This window comes from Ascaphus truei, chromosome 1 (assembly GCF_040206685.1).
Source record: "Ascaphus truei isolate aAscTru1 chromosome 1, aAscTru1.hap1, whole genome shotgun sequence".
Classification (NCBI taxonomy): Eukaryota; Metazoa; Chordata; class Amphibia; order Anura; family Ascaphidae; genus Ascaphus; species Ascaphus truei.
In genome coordinates, this window is record NC_134483.1 from 85,140,593 (window position 1) to 85,165,286 (window position 24,694).

At 42.8% G+C, this 24,694-nt stretch overlaps 1 protein-coding gene across 1 annotated transcript in view; it reads left to right on the plus strand.

Annotated features, from left to right (window-relative positions):
• DMGDH (dimethylglycine dehydrogenase) overlaps window positions 1–17,955 on the plus strand; it is a 77,043-nt gene extending 59,088 nt beyond the window's left edge. The window contains exons 15-16 of the mRNA XM_075590867.1: window positions 10,741–10,875; window positions 16,006–17,955. Of these exons, the coding sequence (XP_075446982.1) occupies window positions 10,741–10,875; window positions 16,006–16,221 (351 nt within the window). The 3' untranslated portion in view covers window positions 16,222–17,955. The remainder of the gene's footprint in view (window positions 1–10,740; window positions 10,876–16,005) is intronic.
• The last annotated feature ends 6,739 nt before the right edge of the window (window positions 17,956–24,694 follow it).

The window sequence follows — 24,694 nt, forward strand, 5'->3', positions numbered from 1 at the left end:
TCCCATGGCTATTAGTTCCCCTATGTACCTGAGCCCATTATGCAGGAAATAGAGGAGCAGAGAGATACCTGGCTCTGGGAAGCAGTTATGGAGTACCTACGAACTAGGTTCGGTAGGGCGGGTTATCATAACGAAGAGAAGGTCTGTGACGTTATCGGGCCTGGAGCATTGGGAGAAGCATCTACATGCATAGTGTAGTGTATCGGCCGGAGTATGGGTCGGTACAGCCGTACTATGTAAAAGTTACAGATCACAATGGGCGGGAAGTTCGTAAGCCTGACCCGCGTCATTATTATTAGTAGGTTCTCCATGTTGGGAGTTACCATTATCTTTGTTCGCCATCTGGGTGGAACCTTCTGACGTATGAGCACTAATAATACATTTGTGTTTGTTTTCCAGATTGTTCACCTGCAGGATGGTGCTGCAAAATTTAGGTCCAAGTGGGGACCATTGGATTCCACCTGAGGGAGAGTGTAGCCCTGGTAAGAATTTGGGCCATATGTCTTTCCTCCTACTGGTGTAAGTCCTGCTAAGGGCAGGCTGCCAGTAGTTATCATAGGTTTCCCCCACCTCAAGCCCTGCCTTGAGTGGTGAAGGTAGACCACCTGATTCTGTGTCTAAGGCAAGAGACACAGGGGAGGGGTCTGCTGACATCATGAGGGGCAGGGCTGTCTAAAGTTAGAGTTGCCTGTTCCTGTCAGTGACAGAGAGTTGAGTTCTGTCCTGGGTTCAGAGAGGAGTGTGTTCCAGGAGAGTGATGTATTACAATTGGAGGAGCTCAGGCCGGACCTGAGTAGAGCTTATAGAGCTGTGGTGGACCAGTGCCCCTCACCCTGCATAGGGGGTGAGGGAAGAGTTGGCCCCACCCTGAGTGCCTGTGACTTGGGGTGGTGGCAGGGAACAACTGGAAGCCCCCAGACCATCCTGAAGGGGTATAGTCTGGAGAAAGGAGACCTGCTGTACCTGATTGCTGTTGCTGTGTGCTGCTGTGTACAATAAAGGAACTGTTGCTACTTTTATAAAGACTTGAGTGAGACTGAAATCTCTCGCCCCATCGAGGGGTTCTCTGGAAGGATTTCACCCTACCCTGATAGGGCTTGCCAGAGATGGAGGCGCTGTATCACCACTAAGAAATGAAGGCAAGAACCCCAGAAACCTGTCCGGTTGTCCCCCATACCATCGCAGGAGACTCAGGCCCTCCTGTTTTCAGCAGGTATGCACCACCAAGACACATGTAATCAGCCCTCAGTACACCCTAGGGGTCCGATCTGCGGCCGGGGGGGGGGTATATGGGTTACATATATCTTTATTTATATAGTGCCATCTGTGTAGATAGTGTTTCACCACAGTAACACATGTGACATAATAGTATAACACATAATGGGAGTAAGCGCTTCAGACATAAAAGTAACAATAGGAAATAGAGTCCCTGCCCTGAAGAGCTTACAATTTAATTAGTAACTAGGGAGAATTTACAGACATAGTAGGAGAGTGTTATGGTAAGTGCGTCTGCAAAGTGCCAAGGTCAGTGTATCTGCCATATATAGTATCAGCCAACGGAGCTTCCCATATTCTTCTCAAAGAGGTGTGTTTTAAGTTGGGTCTTTAAGGTGGATAAAGAGGGTGGCAGTCGGATACTGAGGGGAAGGGCATCCCAGAGTGTGGGGCAGTGAGCGAGAAAGGTTTTAGGTGGGAGAGGGCTTTAGATACAAAAGGGGTAGACAGGCGATACCCTTGAGCAGAACGCAAGAGTTGATAAGGTGTACACCCGGGTATACCCGAATTCGTGGGACTAGCCGAGCTCGAATAAAGTGTGTCGCCAGTGTATAGCGGAAATTAGGGATGAGATGTAGGGAGGGCAGAAGAGTGTATATAGCCTTAATAGAGAGGAGGATAATGTTGTATTAATACAGGATTTAATGGGAAGCCAGGAGAGGAATTTCATCAGGAGAAATGCCGAAACAGATTTAGGAGAGAGTAAAGTGATTCTAGCAGCAGCATTTAGGATAGATTGTAGGGGAGACAGGTGAGAGGCAGGAAGGTCGGACATTATAAGGTTACAATAGGTATAATTTGATAGGTAACAAAGTCACAAATATATATACGTTTTAAAGATAAGTTTGCTGTTTAACGCCTTCAGTGCTGGAGAGCTTGCCATGCAATGCACGGCAGACCCCTGCAGGACTGAAGATGTTAATTTATCCTGCTGATTTGCATAAATGGCCAGATTAAGCGCACAACACTGCCATCTTGTGGTTTAAAGTTGTACATTGCAAGTAGATAAATACAGTTTACAGCCCGTGCAAATATGCTTTCATTGAAATTTGTTGTACAATAAATTATTTACAGGGGTTTTGTCATTCTGTTGAGATATTGAAGGTCTAATAATCTATTTGAAGTACTACTGTCGCGGCCGAGTTTATTCTTATCTTTGCCTGGTCTCGGCCGCGACAGTAACCGGGCGCGCGCCGGGGTGTCCCGTGCGCGCGCCGAAGCCTCGGAGGAGCGGTCCTCCAATCGGGGCTTCCCCCACCCCTCTCCGGGTCCGCCGGGTCCCCCTGAACCCCCCACCGCCGTCCCCCACATCGCGGGACACCAGGGCTCCCTCGGGGAGCCCTGGGCACGCGTGCATGGGGCGCAGGCACCCGATGAAGCGTGACCGCACATCAGTGACGCGCGGCACGCTGAGGGGATTTGGCTAGCAAGCCGGGACATCTCCCGGCTTGCGGAACTAGCCAGCTAAGGATAAAATGTGTCGCCAGTGTATGTATCTGACTTGCATCAGAGGGTATTTTATTGTTTGCCTTATCACTCTGGGTGTAATATGTCATGTGTTGTTGTTCATCTGAGTTTGTATTTACCTAATTTTAAGAACTGCTAAGGAACAGATCATTGTTATTTTGTCCTGATATGTAAAACCATAGAATTTTTAAAAGGGTGTGTACTTTCTTTTTCACACAACTGTGTGTGTGTGTGTGTGCGTGTGCGTGCGTGTGCGTAATCTGTGTATATATATATATATATATACATACAAATATATACATACATACACACACACACACACACACACACACACACTATGCTAATAGAAGTTATGGCTCAGCTTTCACAAACCTTTGAAAATGCAAAACATTATACTTCTTGGGTTTATCATAAAATCTTGGTGCAGGCTGTATCTTTGGCCCACAGTTTCACGGTACATTTCTGGAAATCTCTGAGATCTTAGGAAGCAGCAGGATCTGGGTAGGGGCCAGCAGAGGACCCAGGCTCCTTCGTTCACCTGGCTTGAGACAGCAGTATTTGGCTTTGAGTTTTGATTTCAATGGAGACTCGCTGATTAAGATTAGTCCTTTCCCATGTATTGGGCCTGAATCCCCAAATCTCACTGATTTCAGTTCTTGGAGGTTGACCCGATGAAAGAACCTAAACACGAAGAAACGTCCTTTTCCATGTACAGAAGCTGCGGGCGGAATATGCTCGGGGTGAGAACATGTTTCCAGCATGTTGAGGTCTATTCACTAGTCTCAAAAACTAGGACAAAAGTAGTACACATACCATAGCACATTTATCAAGGAAAATGAATTCAATTGACAGACATTTTAGTTTTTCCTTTTAGAAATCTGGTGCAATACGTTTGCATTGGTTTTGCTCCAGTTTGCAGGAGACTTTAATACAAAAAAAACAATTGTGCCAATTTTATGCTGGCAGTAAAAGGTATTATTTCTCACTGGTGAAAAGAGGTGCACCCCAGCTGCCAGGGATCAGCAGCAGCACAATTTAGATAATAAAAATGATTCCAGAATATTATTGATATGGGTGCAATCACACCCCCTGCAAAGTCCCAATAGTACAATGACAATACTAATAAAAAAACAATGTGAAATAAGGAATATACACAAGTAAATCAATCTGCCAAAACGTTTTAATTTTCAAACAAAGCAATAATATAAAATAGAAATAAAACAAAATAAACTTTCCACATTCCACTCCCCAAAAAGGTGGACAGGGCAGACGAGCTGAATGAGACGCCCAATGTTTCAGGCACAGAGCCCTTTGTCAAGGGGAAGAAACTCTGGATTATTAGGAGGGATGAACATGACCAGAAGCCCTCAGGTTATGTAGAGGTTAAAAAGTTGAGTACTTGGGGGAGAGGAGGCGGGAATTATATAGGGAGGTGGGGAGAACAGGATTGCCTGCGGCAATGGAAGCAGCTTGAATGACGCAGCATGGCGGAGGAGGAGGCCGAAATTTATCAGGTGGCGGAGAGGCTCAGGGAGCAGTTGTTACATCGCAGAGCAGATTGAATGCCTTGATGTGCATGGGGCTTTGAGCGTCATGGCGACAGAGAACGCAGAGACGTGTGGAGACCTGGAACATGGAAGCAAGCAGGGGAAATGGCCGGAGCATGCTCGCAGCCCCAGGAAACGGGGGGCAGGAGTAAAGAAGGAGACCAGTGAAGCTTGAAAGCGTAGAGGAGAAGAAACAAGGCATGGAGGAGCAGCAGGAGGATCAAGGCGGTGTCAGAGGGGACATGGAGCCGGAAGAGGTAAAAGTGAGGGTGAGGCTGAGCTTATAGTGCATGCTACAGTGACGCGACCACGTGACGTCATCCGTCGCCATTGTCATAGCGATTCCTGCTTATAGTGTAGGAGACGAGAGAGGGTGACTGGGGGGCGTGGCCATGAGCGTTTCGCCCTCATTGGCTGACGTCATGTTGCGGTCGCCGAATTTTTTTAAATTTTTTTGACTTCCAGTGATTTTGGTCGCTGTGTCACCCCGTCTTTGTCGCGCTCACTATAGGCACGCGCGACAGATTACATAGAATTGTTTTTACACTACGCAACATCGCTGTAGCCGGGACTATAAGTGCGGCCTTAGGGGGAGACCTCTCGGACCCCCCCACTAGGTTCTCCCTGAGGTAGGGGACCAAAGAAGCCGGGTGGGAAGAAGCAGTGGTCTGGCTATGGTAGGCAGAGACAGAAGAAAGCAAGTGAGGGAATACATTTAAAATAAGAGAGCCAGGAATAGAGGAAGGGGCAGAGGGGAAAGAATGCACACAGAATGATGTAAGGAGCAGAGATGGGCACATTTGTTTTTTATGAATTTGGATCTGCAGCGGAACTGCCGGTTTCTTTGGTCCGTGGATTTCAGCGTATCAATCTCAAAAAGGGCGATTTGCGTTTTGCGGATTTTTAAATTATTATTACCAATACACTCAGTGGATTCCACAACCCGTGGACGATTTGTAGAATCCAGTCCGCAGATTCAGCAATCCGTTAGTGGATCCTGAAGAATCCGGCAACAAATTGCTGAATCTGTGGATTGGATTCCAGAAATCTGTAGACGGGTTGTATCCAATGGTGGTTTTTGAGGAATTCATGTGGATTAAAACCAACCAAATCTGTTTGCAGATGTTCCACTGCAAAATGGATTTTGGGGGATAATTGCGAGAAAATCCGTGCAACGGATTTGGGCTGATTTGCCGATCTGTAGAAAGGAAATCATTTATCCCTGTTGGAGTGGATGCAGGTGGGAGAAAGCTCCTCAGGCATTATTAACTGGTGATTGGACAGAGATTCATCGGTGGAGTGAGCATATGGGGCTCCCATGACCGCTCAGTTGGGGGGAGCAAGGTTACTGGCCTGGCCAGCCCTGAAATAAATTGGAGAGAGGTAGGGTTGATAGTTCAAGAGATGGTAGGATAGAGGCACTGCAGAGCCTTATGCATGGCTTGAAACCAGAGACAATGTGGGATCATGCTCCCTGCAGAATACCAGAAGTGGGGCAAGTAGGTTGATGCACAGGCTGCATTCACCCTTTTTGGTGAAAGGGAGGTAGGAGTAAAAAAGCAGACAAGGGAAGTGTTACTGCAGATTGAGCAATTCCTGGATCATTTGGAGACAGGATGAGGGCATCTAAGGGATTTGGGGGAAGGAAGAAAGACAGGGGTTGCATAGGGCCGTTTGAGGCACCTAGAAAAACATATCAAGGTTCAAGCTAGTGTGTTGAAGACTGGGATATATCCCCCACCCCTCGAATAGGTGGGAATAGGGATTGGAGGAGGGGGTCTAAGGACCCTGCCAAGTTGTTATAAAGGTCGGGAAAAAGGACAGAAGGTGGTGATAGGTATTCAGTACCGAAGTCAGGCGAGGTAGTCAGTAAGCTGTCTCCCAACGCCTCTATAGAATGATGCAGTCCCTGAGGGCGGGTCCTTACAGGATACATCTGCCATTAGGAGTAAAGGAGAAGATTTAAAAGGGGGGAGTATGTGGATCTGGTGATGTTAATAACAGATTTTAAAGAGAATGATAAGAGTGACAAAAAGAGGGAAGAAAGGAGGGAGGAGCAAGTTTTTCTTCGGTGGATTCATCAGCACTCACTCACTCCATCCGGGCCGGTCCAGCCCGCCAATAATAATCACAGATCACATCCAAAGAAAAAAGCATTAGGGCACTTGTAATAAAAAAAAGTGAAGATGTATTTATTTGGACTGCTTAAAAAACAAAGCAGGGAGCAGGTATATTATAAACACAGAAGAAAACTTCTCATTTGAAGTTTGCATAATTCATAGAGAGATCCCCAGAAGCAGAGTCGGCAGACCAGACATGCCCCATGCATTTGTGGAATCTGGCGTGGGAACAGTAAGAGTTGGTGGAGCATTCAGTGGCACCAGTACGTGGAAGGCATATTATGGAGAATGGGAAGAATAGTGTTCATTTTTGCAGAATGTATTCTTTATCTAAAAGCGACGCACTGATCTCTTTCATGCTTCGTAAGAGGGGTGAGGTTTGGTTAGGGGCCACAATGGAAAAAAGATTGGCAGGTATTAGGTTTTTCCTAAAACCAAAGGGTGAGGAGGAATATAGAGGGAATTTTTTGTTGAGAAAGATGTTGGGGGTTGGGGGAGAAGTACAGCAAAAAAAGATGTGGCGACTGTAACAGGGTATTTAAGCAAAAACAATTGGTGGCACTCTAACACTCTTAAGTGAATGTGCAACGCAGTGAAAATTAGCTGAATCAAAACATATTTTGTGATTAAAGTGATAAGTAGTAAATATATGTACGAGTAGAGACTGTAAAAGGGACAAGCCTGTTACCATGAGCTAGGACTGTTGGGTGTCAACAAACAAGAAGTTAATCCCTGCATGGATGAGGCAAAAGGATTAACAAGCTCAGCTGGGAGAGTAAAGGTTAAAAAGGCAGTGGCATCCAGTCCCCAGGGTTGCTGTTCCCGAACTGCAGAGGGGCACTGGGTTATGTTTACACATGTTATGTTTGTATACAGTATACTGTATGGACTTTACTTGCTGGAGCTGAGAAAAGAGCTGTAATTTGAGTTGCTGAACTTTGGCTAAATAAAAGCATTACTTTTCCAAACGCAAGTCTCCGGTCGTTAACTCTGCGGCATCACCTAAAGGGATATTAGAGGATATGACGCGGTCACTTTGAGATGTATGTAGTTCGGAATTTGAAGCAAAATAGTTTGGGGATATTTTTTCTGTGGTGTGTTTTGGAGCTTTCAGGTTAGGGAAGCTGGTATGTTGGGCAAACAACATAAGTGAAGGATTGCAACAGATGGATGTGGTAATAAAGGGGGATAGGATGAGGCTATTTTGGAGGCAGTCAAAAACAGGTCAAGGAGGTAGAGGTACTTGGGTAGTGCTAAGAAGAATACATTTGGGTTTAATGTGTCTGGTAGGTTTAGTTCAGCAGTATAGATCAGTTAGGCTACGATTATACCAGATGCCGCAGAGCGGCAGCGCGATCCGGTGACGTCACCCTCACTCTGCCACCGAGCGGCATCGTGATCAAGGAGAGGAGACAAGGAGGTATGGTGGAGGCGTGGCCGTGAGCGGTTCGCCTTCATTGGCTGAACCGCTCAAGTGACGCGGCCGTCGCCTGCCAGAAACGATTTTGAAAATCTTTTCAGGAGTCTGCCGCCCTGCAGCTCCAAGCGGCGCGCACGTCGCTTCAGGTATGTGTAGATTCATTTTTTTGTACTGTATCTTGTTTATGAGCCGCGCGCTGCTGGCGTTTTTAGGTATAATCACAGCCTTAAGCCTGATAGGGAGGGTTCTTTGTTTCCATGCGGATGGCATTACTGGATCACACTTTCAGTTTACCGGGTTTTTTAAGCAATGTTTATGTAGAATAGGTCTTTATTCTGTGATATTTGGGACACGTTCATTTATAATAGTGGTGGCAACAGAAGCAGCAAGGGTGGGGGTATTCACGGCTAGGATGTAGAAGATTTGGGAGGTGGTTGTCTTCGAAGTTTAAGGGGTTTATTAGGCCTAATGTGAAATTATTTTTTTATTTTCTGCTTATTTATTAACAGGTCGGGAAAAGACCAACATTTGGATTGTGGGAGACTCCTAGATTTTGGGGGCAGGAAAAAGGGCGTAAGCAAGGATGGCATGAAGGAATTTGGGGCTCAGGTCTTTTGGTTGGGTAGAAGGGGTTTATGTTGGCAAACGGTGTTGCATTTAATTTTAGAAATATCGAGATGTTGGAAGTGTCCTGATATTTTGGTGCTACCCGCAGGGAGAAAATATTTGGGAAAAGTACCACCTAGTAAGTTAGTTATAGACATAAAGGGGGATTTGAGACATTTACAGTTTTGATTTCAGGGTATGAGATGCTACAGAGGTGTTATTGGTGGTGAGCTAAGAGTTTGAAGGCTATTAAAAGGTGCATGGGGAAATAAATAAATCAATGGAAATTTTGGTGTGTGGATTGGGGGGTTCAATAAGTCATAGGGATTTGGAAGGGGATGTAGGAGGTTTGTTTTGAGTGGATGGAGTGCATCTTTCAGTTGAGTTGAGATGGATCTCTTCAACTTGGGTTTGGCAAGCGGACTGGAGTTGGTGATTATTTTCTTTAGGGATGGGTCAAGGACAGTTTAAGAGATTTAAATGGCCTTGGTGGTGGTGGTGAAAAAGGAGGTTCAGAGGCATTTACAATTAAGTAGTAAGGCTCAAAGAGCAGTGGACCTGTAGGGGGTTCCTGGGGATATATTGGGGGCATGTATGGCCATGGACAGTTGACATGCCTAACCCTATTGGGTATGATTTTCATCAGGCCAGCAGGATGGCTGGGGTGTACAGACACAGAGGAGCTATGATAAGCTTGATCATGCGTTCAATGGAAGAGAGCCTTATGGGGGAGATTCGGAAACCTCCTGTATGTATATATGTAACATCCTTTCCCCCCTCTCATGGGAGATCTGCCTGTTATGTGTACTCTGGTGCTGTGTAGCTCACATGCTGTAGGCCAGGAAGCCTGAGTCTCCGCGCTGGGAGTAGCAACGGGACATATAGATGATTCCTTGGTGCTGCACCTCCATCCTGCAAGGTAGCCACCGGGGGCAGGAACTATTCTCTGCAGGAACTCCCTTTCCAAACAACGATACGGAGACATGGAACCGTTCACCATATATTTGGCGGGCCAGGTACCCGATTCCATCTCTTGCAACAGAGGTACTTCTCACACGATGATCATATTACATCTTCCCTCGCATCTTACCTCTCGGTCATTCCCTGACTAGGCCCCCCAAGGGCTTGAGGCCCCTGAGGCTAGTTGCCACCCCCTTACCCCCTGATGGGGTAAACATGACAGCCGCCTCACTCACTGGGGAGAAGGCTACAACCTGGAACCGTCTTGCTAAATTTGGGTTAGGAGACTCTTATATACCTGGGAAGGGGTTAGTAACCCTGCCCCAAACTGCCCGGTGTCACACCATACCACGTGTGACCCCTTAACACTGCCCCCCACAGGTATGATGCTCCCAACTGCCATCCAGTCTGCATCTGGCTATGGCAACAATATTGCAAGTGTGCCAACGGACTCACATCCTGGCCATGTGACACATGACTTACATGCCAGGGCTGGGAAACACATAGCCAGGGGCACTAGGCTAGATGTATAATAAAAGCTGTGGCCATTTTCCCCAAAAGATTGGTGTTATGGTGATTATTGGGGAGGGAATATTGAGGCTCCTATGGCAAGAAACTGCCAATTATTAGGAGGAAGGGACATGACCAGAGGGCCGAATGGCCTTGGGGTTATGTATGGGCTTAAAAAATTGACTAGCTGGAGGAGGTGGAAGGGTGTATATAGGAAGGAGTGGAGAGCAGGAACACATGTAGCATTGGAAGCAGCATTTCTCACCCAGCCCTCCCTTGAGGTGCTATAGTCATACTTATTTTGTCACAGAGGTGAAACAGGGGTTTGGAGGCATTTACGATTAAAAGGTGAGAGGCTCAAGGATCAGTGGACCTATATGGGGTCCCTGGTGGTATAGTCGGGACATGTCTGGCCATGTGCAGCGGACATGCTTAACCCTACTGGGGTTCGTGGCCAGCAGGACAGCAGGTGTACAGACACAGACAAACCATGATAAGGTGGTTCATGGGCTCAATGGAAGGGAACCTGTATATATCTGTATGTATAATAAAAGCTGTGGGCATTTTTCTCAAACAATGGGTGTTATGGTGGTTATATTGGGAGAGAATATTAAGGCACCTATTGTCAAGTTCCCCTTTGCCCATATGTCTTCACAAAATAAGCATTAGGGATCACAGTTTTAATGTATATAAAATGCTGTTGACAGAACAATCCTTTTATGGTATTTCATGCAGGCGATGAAATGTAAAAATGCAAATGCCCAAATGCCCAAATGCACATCTATACAGAGAAGCCAGAGCAGTCATTTATCATCATTATTTCTCCTCTTTTCAGCCAGCAGACTTTATTGGCAAACGAGCTCTGAAGCAAATAAGAGAAAAGGGGCTTCAGCGGAAACTGGTGTATCTCACCTTACAAACGGGTAATGTCGATCCAGAGGGAAATGAAAGCATCTGGCACAATGGAAAGGTGAGAAGATAGATTTACTGCGTAAATACACTCACAAAATGTAATTATAAGGTTTCTCCTTCTTATAAAGGTATCTGTACTATTACCATTGTCTTATTAATGTTTGTGGCCTTTATTTGGCTCCTTGAATCTATAAAGCAAAAGGTGTTCATCATCTTCATAATAAAAAGTAATCTCATATTTTAAGTAATAATTCTCAAAAGGACAGGACATAACATAGCAATGTATGCCTCAGGTTGAGAAGTTTAGCCCTACAGTATATACTATATACAGGTATGTATTAATTAGGTGTTATTTTAACCTCCTAGAACCAAAGTGTGCTATAGGCAGTGACGTGTTTAAGGGTTGTTACATCTGTTTTTTTGTTCTTTTGTTAACATGGTGAGCTGAGACTCGAGAGGTTTGATTTCACCTGGCTGCTCCCTTTTGTCTGATGTCACTGTGCGTTCAACGAGTACTAGCACAACTAGAGTCCCCATCTCTGCTCCTCTTCTAATCCTTATTAGCGCTCTATGGCCCAAATCCACAAAAGGGTGCTAAGCTTTAGCACATCTTGGCTCCCATTCATATCAATGCGAGAACAAAATGTGAAAACACTTTGCACCCTTATGTGGATCTGGACCTAAGAAAGACAGGGTGGGGTATTTGTAATTAATTTGTTTATTGTTCATCTACGTGGGACTAGCCCTTTAATTAGCTTGGTGTTTATGGGGGGGAGGGGGGGTTACAGCATACCTACACTTTGCTTATACTGGGAAAAATTGCTACTGAAAACTATAAGCTGCTGGGAGCTGGCAGCACATTTTCAATTGTCTGAAAAGCATTTTTCTGGATATGCTACAGTACATATGCTGGCAGCCAGTGAACCAAGCCACACGTGGTCAGCTGCCAAAAGTGGCTTTCACAACTGTTATTCCACATTGTGCACGTCTGCATCTGTCACTATTTAAATGTCAAATTGGAAATTGCTTTGAAAGCAGGTAAAAGAGAAGCTCAAGGGCTTACAACACTTTGGCCAAAGAGTTAAACTAAAAGACCATTTTTTTTCAAAAGATATCTATATCTATATATATTTAGGCACTGTACCGTGTATAAGTTTTATTGGATGTAGCACTGAGCTATGTCTATGTTTCATGTTCTGTCTCTGGTTTTAAAAAGAGAAGCCCGTACAGCCCTGCTGAGCTTCCAATGAGCAGCTGGAAGCTGTTTTAACCCAGCTCCAAATCTGCCTTCTTCCAAAAGTATCTCTGAATGTCACACCCTCTTATTCTCAAGCACCCAAGGTAAAGTTGCTATAAACACAAAGGCCCATATTCTATGCAATGCGATAGTGCCGATGCTGCGCTATTGCACGGAGAGCCTCATTGTCTTCAGTTTAAAGAATAAGGGCAAAGGGAACATAGGCGCTGAGGTCAGCAGCTGCAAGCGCCTGTCCATGGTCTGGTGTAGCAGCGGCACATGAACCAATGAGAAGCCGTGAAGCAGAAAGTTACTGCTAGCGCCTCGTGGGCTGCGCTCTCAGCAGTGGCTTTTCCTGGTAGAAGTGGAGGGATAATATTAGACCAATCGGAAATGATTTTTTCTTCTAAGTATAATTATAGGCTGAAAATAGTCGTTGCTGTTTATGAAGGCAGTGGTACTGAGAGTAATTGCCCTGAAGAGCTTGCAGTCTACTTATGGTGCAAGAGGAGACAGGATCTCCCCAAAGCTTACAATGATCATATCATTTTAACAGCTCACACACAAGCATCTTTTAATCTAGTGGTATCATGAATTCAGAGGGGTGGACTCCCTTATGTATCCTTTGTTTCCAATACCTGCAGTTTTGCCCTTTGTAATGCTCTGGCACAGAAGGGAGGGATGACCGTTTGCTGTTTAACCCTTTGAGTGACGGTGGGGCCGTGGCACCGGTGTCGCAGCCTGCCTGGCACATGGCGATCACATGACCGCTCCTCGGTGCGATCACATGACTGTGACATCCCTGGTGACAGGAACGGATGAGAAGTGCTCTCTCTCTCTGGCCAGACTGCATTCAGCTCTCCATGGTGATCTCCCCTAGAGCCCCAAGACAAAGCCACTGCTGGAGGGCCAGACCCCATGTAGGGATGGCTACAACATGGGGCACTCAAAGGATTAATGAATACCTCAAATGATAATGAAAGAAGTGTTGTAAATAAAGCTGTATTTGACGGCAATAGAATACAACAGTAGTATATGTAATGTAACTGGAAATTATAGGCATTATGGGTCTTCTTCAGAAAGTCTTCAGAAAGAAATTCTTGTGTAACTAGATCTGTTTTATATTTGCTGTTGACAAGTCAGGCTTCTTTTCAATGCACTTTCAGTCGTGTGTGTGTTTGATTTTTTTTATTTAAAGGTGCAATCCATTCCAAAATATTTTTTGTGAAAGACACAGGAATGCAGATCACCCTTGTACTGGTACAAATAGAGTATTGGGAATTGCTACTTAAAAATATAAGCAATAATGTAAAATGCTGATTTGTATTTGAGTGGCTGTCCTGTGGACCGTTTGGTTAAAAGAATGAAGCAAGAGGATCCCTTGATGGAAAATATATCCATCGCTTCAGTGTGGATTTTTGCAGCTTTGCCCACAAGAAGAACGAATTTTGATCCTTAATTGTTATTGATCTTGTTTAACCTATATAATAAATCATTCAGATTGGTATCAGGATTTTCACTATGACATTTATGCAGCACCTCAGAAATACAATACACTGCACATTTTAATCAATCATACTTCATTCCAATTGTAACTGCATCGTTGCTTCAGTCCACACAAGACCATTTTTTTTTAGGGTAACCACCAGTAGATTTAGGGTGTAATTGGCTGAGGTAATAGTGATAATACGTGTGCTAACCATGTTACATATGCAAGTCTGTGATTTGTCTATTTATGAAACAGGCTGGAGAGAACTGAACAGGTTTAAGTAAATAAACACCTTGGCTTGTAGAGGAGCATGTAACGCATCACCCTTCAACCTCCCCAGTGTCAGAGGGGTTCTAGCTTCCTTATAATCACAGACCTGTCACCTCTCACTAATTCTGCGAGTCTCACTGACTTGGAATCCGTCTTACAGGGTTTTTTTTTTAGCATTAGCAGCTTCAGAGACATTAGTGGAGTCTCGCTGATAAAAGCCAGCATACTTTTTAATTAAAGTGCCAGAATCCCCAAATGTCACTTATTTGGATGTTTGAAGGTTGACGTTGTACTGTATGTGTTGTACATTATTTGATATACTGTATGTTATCAAGATGTACAGTAGCACCTTTTTAAAGATTCCTGCCTCATCTACAGAATCAGATTTTTAACCTTGATTAACATGGTGGTGTTGTGTAAAACACAAAGGCACAATGAAATTGGACAACGACAACATTTTGCACCGTACAGATGTACCGAATGAAGAGTTCTCTTTTTAGTGCATACAAGATTGAGACATCTCAGGATCAGTGTGACACAGCTACTGAGCTCTGTTAAGCGTGGTTCATTTCTCAGAACCAGCAAGCAGGCTGGGATTCATTGCTCTAGTAATTAAACGTGATTTCCTGGCTTCTGATGTATGAGTAAGGACGGCCTTGCAACGTGACTGTCTTTGTTCAAGGAGAAAGGAAGACAGTTGAAAAATCTGAAGGACATTTGATGGTTAGATGTTGACCAAAATAAGAATAAGCATAACAGGCTGAATCCACTATGCAGGGCAGTGACAGGATTTAACTTGTCTATGAGGTTCAGTGAGAGATACTGCACCAATTTTTTTACACAAACCATTGTCTGTAGTCTTAACTGATCCTCACATTACCTTTATATTTAGGGATATCTGCTTGTATTTTTTGTGTGCATTTTTTGGGACGGTGAAAAATAGTAAATATTAGTTGCTCAGTATTTATTCTTGATGCCTGGATCCGTAAATAATTTAATGTGTCATCTGTGCGTGTTGCCATAAAAAAAAGAAAAAAGAGAAGTCCGCCAGGAACTGTCTACCTGGGAAGACAACGCTTTTATTGTAAAATGTTATGCGTCTAATCTAATATGATTCACGCAAGCTCTAGTGACTACATTTTCTGTCAGTGACATCATCCTGAAATTCCAGGCACATCCAATGACATCATCCTTATCAGTGGCGTAGCTAGACATGTGCGGGTCCCCGGGCATAAAAAAAATTCAGGGCACATTAATATTAATACTGACTGCAATTTTTTTCTTCCTCCCCCATCCTCTCCCTGATTATCTCTCTCTTCATCCCTCCTCGTCATCTCTCCCCCTCCCCATCATAATAATCCTCATCTCTCCCTCTCCTCACCTCAGTTCTCTGCCCGGGCTGCCCAGGCTGTAGCTACGCCCCTGATCCTTATCTATTATTATTCGGAGGGGAGATCAAAAATTAAGAGCACAATAGATTTGGTCAATTCTACTATGAAACTATAACAAGAAAAAGTATGCTTTCCTGTGTTTTACATTGTGTTACTATTTACAATAATTTAATTTAAAAAAAATCCCTGTTGCGTTTATGAAATGTATTGCAATGTATTTAGTTTCTTCCCATATCCATGAGTTCACTAGGATCTCGCTGTCGTTATCCTATCAGTTAGCTAATTACAATAAAATGCAAACATTTAAAAATGACTGAGGGGACATCAATGCACTGCAAGGCATCTCTCACAGCAAATGGACTAAATATGTACATTTCTATCTTAATACTCAAGACAACTGAAGTGTATTAAAGCAGCAGTCCAGGCTGCAGTGTTTTTTTTATTTTTATTTTTTTAAACATTTTTTCCCTTTAATATGTGCATTAATACAATCCACACAATGATAAGTAATTAGCTAAGTTGCCGATTGATCCGTTCTCCTGAGATCGAACGGTGAAGATGCGGCTCGGGGGTTCACTAAATGACTGTATTGTCTCAGTATTTGTGACTTTGTAAATGTTTGCTATAGAAACAAAAAATTATTGTTACATTATAATACATTAAAAATGTCATTCAGAGTTGTTTAAAAAAATGCTACCAGTATTTTCTCATTGTACAGAACTGATTTAATTTAAAAAAAAAAACGTGGGATATTGCTTGGTCTGCAGCTTTAACGGGAGATCCTTTTTTTTTTTCATCTAGGTTATTGGTAACACTACATCAGGTTCCTACAGTTACAGTACCAATCAGAGCCTGGCCTTTGCTTATGTGCCTGTACAACTCGCTGCAACAGGACAGAAGCTGGAAGTGGAACTTCTTGGTAAAAACTACCCAGCCACTATAGTACAGGAGCCTCTGGTGTTCACTGAACCCACAAGGAACCGTCTGCAGAAAACAGGTGGCAGTGCCAAGTTGTAACTACAGGCAAAGCCTTCTTTAAACACGGAAGACATAACAGTGACTTGTGATCCAGCCAGGAAATGTGAGGTTATGGTCATGTGTGTGGATAGTTCTTGCACATGAAATGTGTTGGTAAAGACAATGTAGAGATGGAATCATTTTTTATTATATGTATTCACAAAATAAGTTGACCAGTAACGGGGACCCAGTTGTCCTCCCCCAGCCTACTTTGGAAATCCTCCAAATTCAAGCCTCTACAGGTGTTACATACAGTATAGTAACTTCTAGAGCAAGGTGTCCAACTCTAGTCCTTAAGGCCACCAGCAGGTCAAGTTTTCAGGATATCCCTCAGTCCACATAGAGCCACATGTGCTGAAGCAGGGATATCCTGAAAACCTGACCTGTTGATGGCCCTTGAGGACTAGGGTTGGCCACCCCTGGTCTAGAGGTTGTTTTTACTTGCACAAATGTACTCGTCAGTGCAATGAAGGTCTATCTAGAAGATATTGATTAATAAAAATATATAGTAGGGGCATATTTATCAAGGGATAAGTGGAGCAAGTATGGGGCAAATTAACTGCACCATATTAATCAAATAAAAAGGTTCCCTTCAAAATCAATAGGATTTTTTCTTTGCTACAACTTGGGCAGGGGTTTCTTTTTGCCTCAGAATATGTTTAGATCAAATCGGATAACTTTGAGGACCTCAAGATACTGCTGCGGCCGCTTTTATCCTCCTACTTACCCGTAAAAATGCGGGGATGTTTTCAATTTGTTTCGGGATTTTCCGCGTGTCGGCCGCATCATCAGACAAGCGCTAACGGCGCTTAACATTGAAAGCCCCCACGGCGCCGGAAAACAGCCGAAAAATCGCTGCATCTGCCCGCGTTTTTAAAAATCCCGCGGTGGCGGCCGCAGGAGGTTAAAGGCGGCCGCCACTGTACTTCTTTACATAATATTCATTAAAATATTGTATGTACACTTCAGCATTATGTAGGTATGGGAATACTGGGTGGATCAGTGCAATTAGGAAAGAGAGAATCTCACCGTTAATTAATTAAATTCTATTTGTTTTTATAGTAACACGATTCTTACTTACAAATAGGTTCAATTACATCTGCTTTGAAGTTGTCATGAGATGACAGCTTAATTTAATATTGTCAGATGACACAGTCCGGAAGGTGAACTTGGAGCTGATATTCATTAATATACTTTATAATAAATAAATAATATTTGATGCGAAATAAAAAAAAAAGTGCGCACAAAGTCCAGAAGCTACTGTATCTTCTCATTGATTTACTTTAATTGCTTTAAGAAAATGTAAGTAGGTATATACTGTAGTTTTATTTAATGAATATATTGAACTTAAATAAACCAACTCAATGTGAATGTAACAAACAATACAAATGTGACAAATGAATGCTGTAATTGCTGCACGTAGACAACAAGTTTAATTCAGCAGAACGAGATTGGACACATCAGAGAAATTCTCACTCATTATTAGAATTTTGTTTGCCATCTGTAGTAACGACAGTGCGCTTAATTTAGCTTATTATTGAGCAGAAATCAGCCACACACACACAATCTAAACACAACAGGAAAAGGCAGGAAATGGGAGAAGTATGAGACAGAATTTAACATCCGAAATGGAAGAGCATTTTTCAGAGAAATGTGCATGTATGTTATTTTTTTTTTAGGAGACAATCATGGTAATATTGGTAATATTTGTAATAAAGCAATCACACAGACTTCTCCACGCCTTTTTGTTTATTTTTTTGCCCATGCTAAAATATCAGAGAATAATGCTGGGTCATTATAGCAGTTCACAGATTCTGCCACCACTTTTTTGGTAAAGAATGTCCTAATATCTGTATATTTTGAAGTGGAGCTGCTCGTGCGGCACCGTTGATTAGTTTATCTTTTAATTCAGGAGTGACCAACAGGTCAGGTTTTAAGGATATCCCTGCTTCAGCACAGGCAGCTCCGAGCCACTTGTGCTGAAGCAGGGATATCTTTAAAACCTAACCTGCTGTTGGCCCCTGGAGGACTGGAGTTGGTCACCCCTGTTTTATTAGAATTAGGGTTATTCTGTGTAGTCAACGGTTGACAAGTTCACTTTGTCAACTTAAAAAAATAAAAATTAGCATATGGACTACGCACACAACTCTCTTGTAAAAACAAGAACTAAGCAAAACTTTTTTTCTTTCTTTTTTTTTGTAAAAAGTTCAATTTCTTAAAGTAGAAAAAAACAACCCTTTGTTTGGTATATGAGATAGGCCAAACAAAATTCAGATAAGCAATCCATTACAGATACTACAGTACACTGAAAAGAGATATATATTTTTTTTGCATACTCTTTAATTGAGTGGTGCTGGTATCTCGGCAAAGTTTAAAGCTCCCGCACCACGCGGGCCAACAGGAAGTCGAACCTGAAGAGGTCACAGCTTCCTGTTGGGCGCAGGAGCTTTGAAACTCTGTCATTACATGATCCTTGCTAGCCGAGTTGCTACTGGCACTCTCTTTGGAGGTAATGATCTCCGGAAGAAGGGGGACCACGGAACTGAAATTGATGGGGTTGAGCTCCAAAAAAAAAAACTGCTTCAATCCTATGTTATTTATTTATTTATTTAAAATCCCAAAATACTGGGTGCAAAAACATTTAAACATTTGCTGAACTTGTATTTTCCCAGCAGTAGGATCAGGGCAGCCATCAGTGAGTAATGCAGATTACTGCTTTAAAGTCCATGCAATGTTATGGGACTTATCCCTGTTTAAATAAAGCTGCTTCTAGTGGTTTGTGAAATCCAGCAGAGAGCTGGTCAATTGCAGCTCATTAACCAGCTACACCTGGGTATTCTGTGGTAATCAGAGGAGGGTAAAAAAAACCCTGCTGGGGAAAGACCAGGAGAGACTCCTTAGCACAGACACACTGTGCTGACAGAGGAGAGAGTCTTGAGCACATACCAGGGCTGTGTGCTGACAAGAGACTTCCTGGGAGCAGTAGGACTGCAACGCCTGCATCAGAAGTGAACATGGAGAAACCGGAGACGCCGGACCAGAACAGTCAGATAAGACTTTCATATATATTGCTCCCTGATAAATTCTTATGTGTTTTTGGGGATTGGGAACTGGCCTATCTAGCTAGTCAGATAGTTAGGGCCTGTACTGTTTATTTAGTCTCCAAAATGGAGTAGGCTTTGATTTTATGCTTTGTTTTGGCTTAAAGGGACAGCACCCGATACTTTATGTTGCTTGGTGTTATAAATAAACCCTGCCGAGGTCTTGTTTAAGCACAAGATGTACGTGTATATGTTTCTTTGGCCTCACACACAGGCCAGTCCGTCACTAGCTCCCAAGATCTGCTCTGAAATGAGGGCACCGACCAGATGCGCCCACCAGAACAGTGACTTTCCTTTCTGCTTGTTATGTCATTTTCTTGACCATAAATCAACAAACTACTTCTATTATAACATGTTTTTTATATCAAATGCTTCAATGTGAAATCCTATTTAGCAGCTATGTTAAAAAAATATTTATGGTCTTATTAAACATGGCATTTTTCAAATTGCTTTCTATGATCAGAATGTGACATTCTTCCCGCATTCGTGCATGCTCCCTTTTTGACGGGAGTATACATTGCACATTACAGATTTCCTTTTTACAATTGTGCAACTAAGAACCTGAATTTAAAAAAATAAATAAAAAAAAAATCTAATTTATTAAACAAAAATAGAGAAGATATTTGTAAGTATTTGGGCACTGTTACAGTATTTATCTTATTATGACTCAAATATCCTGTCCAAAGTAGCACCTTTGCTTTAGTCAATCATAATATTGGTATTTTAGGCTTCATTTAAAATAAAAGCAAATCACTTTGATCTGGTATACAAAACGCAGATTATACAAAACGCACTAACATTTTCACCATTTTAGCTGGTCACCTAATAGACATATAATTGTAAATCTCCATCACTTCTGAAAGAGAAACACAAAATTATTTCTAGGTAGAATTTTCAACTCGTGTTACTATAAACAACCCTGTCATTTCATATAGTTTATTTTGACCTGCTTGGTAAAATGATATTTCAAATGGCACAATTCAGTGTCAACCGACATTAATTCTTTGCCACTGAAATGCAATTAATATTCAAAGCGAGTTTCATCTGGCATATTCTACTTAGGCCTCCGCTCACATTTTGAAGGTTTTAAAAGATCAATTTCCCTTTGAAGACAATATTCCTTTCAGGTAATTTTCTTTTTAAATGACCTACAAATAAATGAATAACAGACTTATCTTCTTTATTTCAATTATATTCAGGGTGAGGGCATATGAGCTATTAAATGAGCAGTAACACTTCCAGCTTTGTAATAAAGTACCCAAAGGTAGCAGTGGTCTATCTTATCTTAACCCTGGATCTTTCTTGGTGTCCTTTAGTGCAAACACATCTTTGCCTTTGAAGCCACATGAAGCAAAGAAGTTGCAAGCAGGTACCCTTTATGATCCCTGCTTATTCTTATTTGTACCCACTGACATGATGGTGCTTTAACCCTTTGAGTGCCTGAGGGGCCGCGGCATCTGTGTGCCACAGCCCCTCCAGGAAATTGCGATCAAAGTGCCATATCGCATTCTATGCTCCTGAACTCCATGGAAAACAGCTGTTAAAGGGTCATGATGTACCAACTACGTTATTTGGCTCCTGGTTTGCCAGACCCAATAATGTGAAGGCAGGGCTGCCAACAAGGGGACAGCCAGGATAGCTAACCATCTGGTCCCCCCTCCCCAGGTCCTCTTGCGGGCCTGCGCCAGGCCCTCCTCTTCATCAGCCATTGTTCTTCCAGCAGGATCTGCTTTCATGGACTTCTAGTAGGCTCATCCGAGGGCCCCAGGAAAGCCCACATGCCTCCGTCTACTATAACCCCCAGGACCATTACCCCTTATTACCTCCTTAGATCCCCCCTGGTGCATTACACCATTATACCCCCTCCAGGCCCATTATCCCCTTGTACCCCCTCTAGGCCCATTACCTCCTTTTAGTCCCCCCCACCCCAGGCCCATTTCTTCCTTATATTCCCCCACCACAAGCCCTTTACCTCCTTATTCCCCGCTTGCCTCCCCCAAATGCTGTTCATACCTGCAAAGCAATGGTAGTTGATATATCTGCATCATCTCCTGATCATTTTAGTGAGATGATCTAGCACTACCAATGAGATGATCTAGCACTACTGATCTACTACTGTTCCCTTTGGATGGAGGCAATTCTACTATGAATTCCATTGAGATGGATTCCCATGGACGTGTGGTTACTGGAAGTGGCTGTAATAAACCCAGAAGGGAGGCACACGGGTTCTTGTTCCTGGCACTGGTCTCACTGGATATTACAAACCTATGAACATCTTGTTGATATTTGGGCCACCAAAAGGAATGGGACAACAGTTCCCGTGTTTTGTGATTACACAGATGGCATTCTGGAAAAAAAGGGTGGTTTTGGAAGATCCAGAGGCTATTTTGCAGGATTACATTTAAATCCTGCGGGGATTGCATAGGGATGGTTAATCAGAATAGTTTCTCTTAATGTGAGAGAAGATCAGAAGAAAAGGTAACATGAAGGACACGTTTGAGGCAGAATGGTTTCTTCACGTCAAGAACTTGAAGAAGAATTAGGAGACAACCTGGATAGAGTATCTATCTGCTTTTCCATTCATAGAACCGTGATGATAAGACATCTGGAAATTGAATCATGAAAAGAACAGAGCCCACAGATCATGTCGGGCAGCAACCTTTTTGCTGATTAAATAAAACTACAAGTTCCGATGATCAGTAAGGACGGTAACTAGGTGTGTGTCTCCTTCTAAGAGATGTCTCCACTCAGAAAAGGCAGACTTAATGGTCAAGAGTTCTTAGTTCCCAATGTCATACTTTTTCTCTGCTGATCACATTTTGATAAGAATTAAATGCACAAGCGTGAAGGAGCATTGTGGATCCAGTCCTTTGAGAAAGAATGTGTCACGCGTGCTCACCACAAACCAGACTGGAGAGCGAGGCCGAGGTGGGGATATATGAAAACCACCGCCCTACAGCTGCAATTGCGGGTCCGGTAAGCAGAGTAGGTGTGGGTAGCCGGGTCAGGGTAGGAGACTGTAGGATCGTAGAGGTACTTGCCGTAATCAGGATTGGATAGGTCAATCCAAAGAATCCAATCTAAAGAAGACATCCGGGGCAAAACAGACATTGGGTTGATGTGGCATTTGAATGATGTCATGTTGAGAGACCAACGGAGTGGCCAAGACCTAGAGTCGGTGGCGGGCTGCAGAACAATGTTCCAACATTGAGGCAGGCATAAGAACATTATTAAGTTATATAATGATATGGACTGTTGATATCACGTTTTATATATATATATATATATATATATATATATATATATATAAATATATATATATATATATATATATATATATATATATATATATATATATATATATTCTGCAAATATAATCTCTGCATATATTTACAGGGGGATTCCAGCTATTTTTAAGATTAATTTTATTACCAGGACACTTATTATTACGGATCATTTTTCCCTTTCGTAAAAAACCACTGGGTACTTTTCTCTTTTCTTAATAGAGTTCAATGGTGTGACGGCACCTTTTTTTAAATAAACGTTCATTTTTTTTTCTTTCTACATATTACGCGGCTGAAAATATATACACATGATGATGCAACGTCTTTCTATTATCTCCCCAAGGTTCTCTATTTAAAAGGGAAGAAAGTTGTTGAATCCAGTTGTCTTCAACATCCCCCTGAAAAAATTAGCATGTTAAGGACTGTATAAGTTCACACTTCCAGTTTGTTAAAGCTTCTTCTACATCAGCCTACTCCAGTCCTCAAGGGGCACCAACAGGTCAGAGACTGAACTGTCAGAGACTGAGACCTGTTGGTGGCCCTTAAGGACTGGAGTTGGCCACTCCTGTTCTACATGAAGCGCAGAGACCAATAACGTATTATTACGGGTCTTCAAAAAAAAATGAAATAACACGCAACATAAGTTCTTGTTTTTTTTGTGTTTTTTTAACAATAAGGAACTGTTGAAAGTTAGAAGCTTGTAGAGATAAGCAGAATTATTACACAATGCACCCTGGTTTTATCAGGGTTGGTGGTTAAGATTTCACCAGGTCTGCCCAAACATGCAACGCACATTTAACAATCATTTTTATGTCTAAAAAATTGCTCCTCTCTCTCTCCTGCTATTTATTTATTTATAAAAAAAAATTCCAGGAAGTAATACATTGAGAGTTACCTCTCGTTTTCATGTATGTCCTGGGCACAAAGTTAAGACAAATAATACATGGTTACAAATACAGTTACATAAATGAACAGGGTATACATTATATACAAGACATTGCATGCACAGTTAAAGATAATATATATTATGGGCGTATGTAACAATTACAGACCAGATTAAAATGTGTGTCAGCCTTAGATTTGAAAGAACTTAAACTGGTGGTGGATGTAAGAGTCTCTGGTAGGTTGTTCCAGTTTTGGCGTGCACGGTAAGAGAAGGAGGAGCGACCGGATACTTTGTTGAGCCTTGGGACCATGAACAGTCTTTTGGAGTCTGATCTCAGGTGATAGATGCTGCATGTGGTAGGGGTGAGGAGCTTGTTCAGGTACTGTAGCTGGGTAGCTTGCCCATAAAGAATTTGAAGGCAAGACAGGAAAGGTGAACTTTGCGCCTAGACTCGAGTGATGACCAATTTAGTTCTTTGAGCATTTCGCAGTGATGTGTGTTGTAGTTGCATTGGAGAACAAAACGACAAATTGAATTGTAGAGGGTGTTAAGTTTGCTAAGGTGGGTTTGCGGTGCCGAGCCATATACTATGTCTCCATAGTCAATAATTGGCATTAGCATCTGCTGTGTGATACATTTTCTGACCAGGAGACTTAGGGAGGATTTGTTCCTGTAAAGTACCCCTAGTTTGGCATAGGTCTTGGTTGTCAGGGTATCAATGTGCATCCAGAATGTTAAGTGGGAGTCAAACCATATGCCCAGGTATATAACACTAGTAACAGGAGTTTGGGTGGTGTTAGCGTTGGTTCTAATCTGGAGCTCAGTCGCTGGAAGCTTTCAAAATTTAGTCTTGGTCCCAAATACCATTGTTACAGTCTTGTCAGTGTTTAAAAACAGTTTGTTTTGGGAAATCCAGTTTTCGAGTCTCAAAAAGTCAGACTGAAGTATGTGTTGAAGGTCAGAGAGGCTATGGCTGTGTGCATATAGGATTGTGTCATCTGCATACATGTGTATTGAGGTTTCCTGACAAGCTGTGGGAAGATCATTGAACACTGAGAAGAGTAGGGGCCACAGAACAGAGCCTTGCAGGACGCCATAGGGGATATCCAGGGGGTTAGAGTTAGAGCCAGAGATGGACACATGTTGGGATCTACCTGATAGGTAGGACTGGAGCCAGTTTAAAGCATGCTTCCCTATTCCAG